Source organism: Rhagoletis zephyria, unplaced genomic scaffold (assembly GCF_001687245.7).
Source record: "Rhagoletis zephyria isolate East Lansing unplaced genomic scaffold, Rhagoletis_zephyria_1.1 Rzeph_scaffold_00749, whole genome shotgun sequence".
Lineage (NCBI taxonomy): Eukaryota > Metazoa > Arthropoda > Insecta > Diptera > Tephritidae > Rhagoletis > Rhagoletis zephyria.
In genome coordinates, this window is record NW_016157833.1 from 90,739 (window position 1) to 91,923 (window position 1,185).

General features: G+C 33.5%; 1 protein-coding gene across 1 annotated transcript in view; it reads left to right on the forward strand.

Moving 5' to 3' along the window:
* Nucleotides 1–1,185, forward strand: part of Ace (Acetylcholine esterase) — an 89,041-nt gene that overhangs the window by 35,588 nt on the left and 52,268 nt on the right. Inside the window, exon 5 of the mRNA XM_017613991.1 lies at nt 452–594. Coding sequence (XP_017469480.1) covers nt 452–594 — 143 coding nt within the window. The remainder of the gene's footprint in view (nt 1–451; nt 595–1,185) is intronic.

The following is a 1,185-nucleotide window of genomic DNA, read 5'->3' on the forward strand; positions in this document are numbered from 1 at the left end:
CTGATCATTTATGTATACATTTGTCTATATCTATCTCGATTCGTTTTGCCTGTTACAAACAACCGTTATGTGAACAAAGTTATAATACCCTTGTGCACAAGTGCGCTCGGGTATAAAAATAACAATAATTTTTGAACAAAAAAATGTTATTCAAATTTTTTATAAATGATACGGTGATGCGAGTTTTTAGAGCCAACCTAGCGAGTGGTAGCGCATAGGCATTTAATGGCGTACAAAGAACGCGATACTACTGGAGAATTTGTAAATCGTTTTTATTTTAATATACTACTAAATATTTATGCATTATCTTGACTTATTAACATGTTCACAACTTCAATTATAGGAATGTTTATGTGTATATATTAAGTTAAGTACATACTTGTATTTAAAATCCTGAAAAGCATTTCAAAAATAACAATAAAATCTTCATTACCTTTTACATCTTTTGCAGGCACTTACTTTCTGCTTTACGATTTTATCGATTATTTTGACAAGGATGAGGCGACTTCGTTGCCGCGTGACAAGTTCTTAGAAATCATGAATAACATTTTCGGTAAAGTAACACAAGCGGAACGCGAGGCCATCATTTTTCGGGTAAGCAGCTGTTTTTATACACATACATATAAGATAAGATAATAACTTTTTCATTATTTCCATCGCAAAAAATGTCAAATTTATAGTTAGCTTGTGATCACCATAAAACTTTAATGTGTATATTACCTTTTTTCTTGCATTATACTTAAATATATACGTCAGTATCTACATTTCCTGCCAATTCATTGCCTACATGATTCGATTCACAGTGACGTTTCACTAATTGGCAACGCATTAATTGCGTTGAATTGTACAATGCATATGCGCTCGAAAAGGCCTAGAAGTAGGGTAGTATATGTATGCACACATACATACATATTTGTGTAATAGTCCTGCAGGAAATCGAACTGATTAAGAACTCGTTCCAAACTAGCTTGAAAAGGGACGCAACTGGTTGTTCGTGTAACTATCCCCAAATCAATGCTTTCAACTGGCTTTTTTAACATGGCGATGTCCAACGACGTGACAATTAATCTCCCCTGCAGAAATTTTGAACTCGTTCCGAACTGGTTCCATTTTGCACAGATCGGGAAAAGTTAGTATTTCATGAGAAAAAATGTCTAACATTCGATTTTGAGATATTTTTCGTTT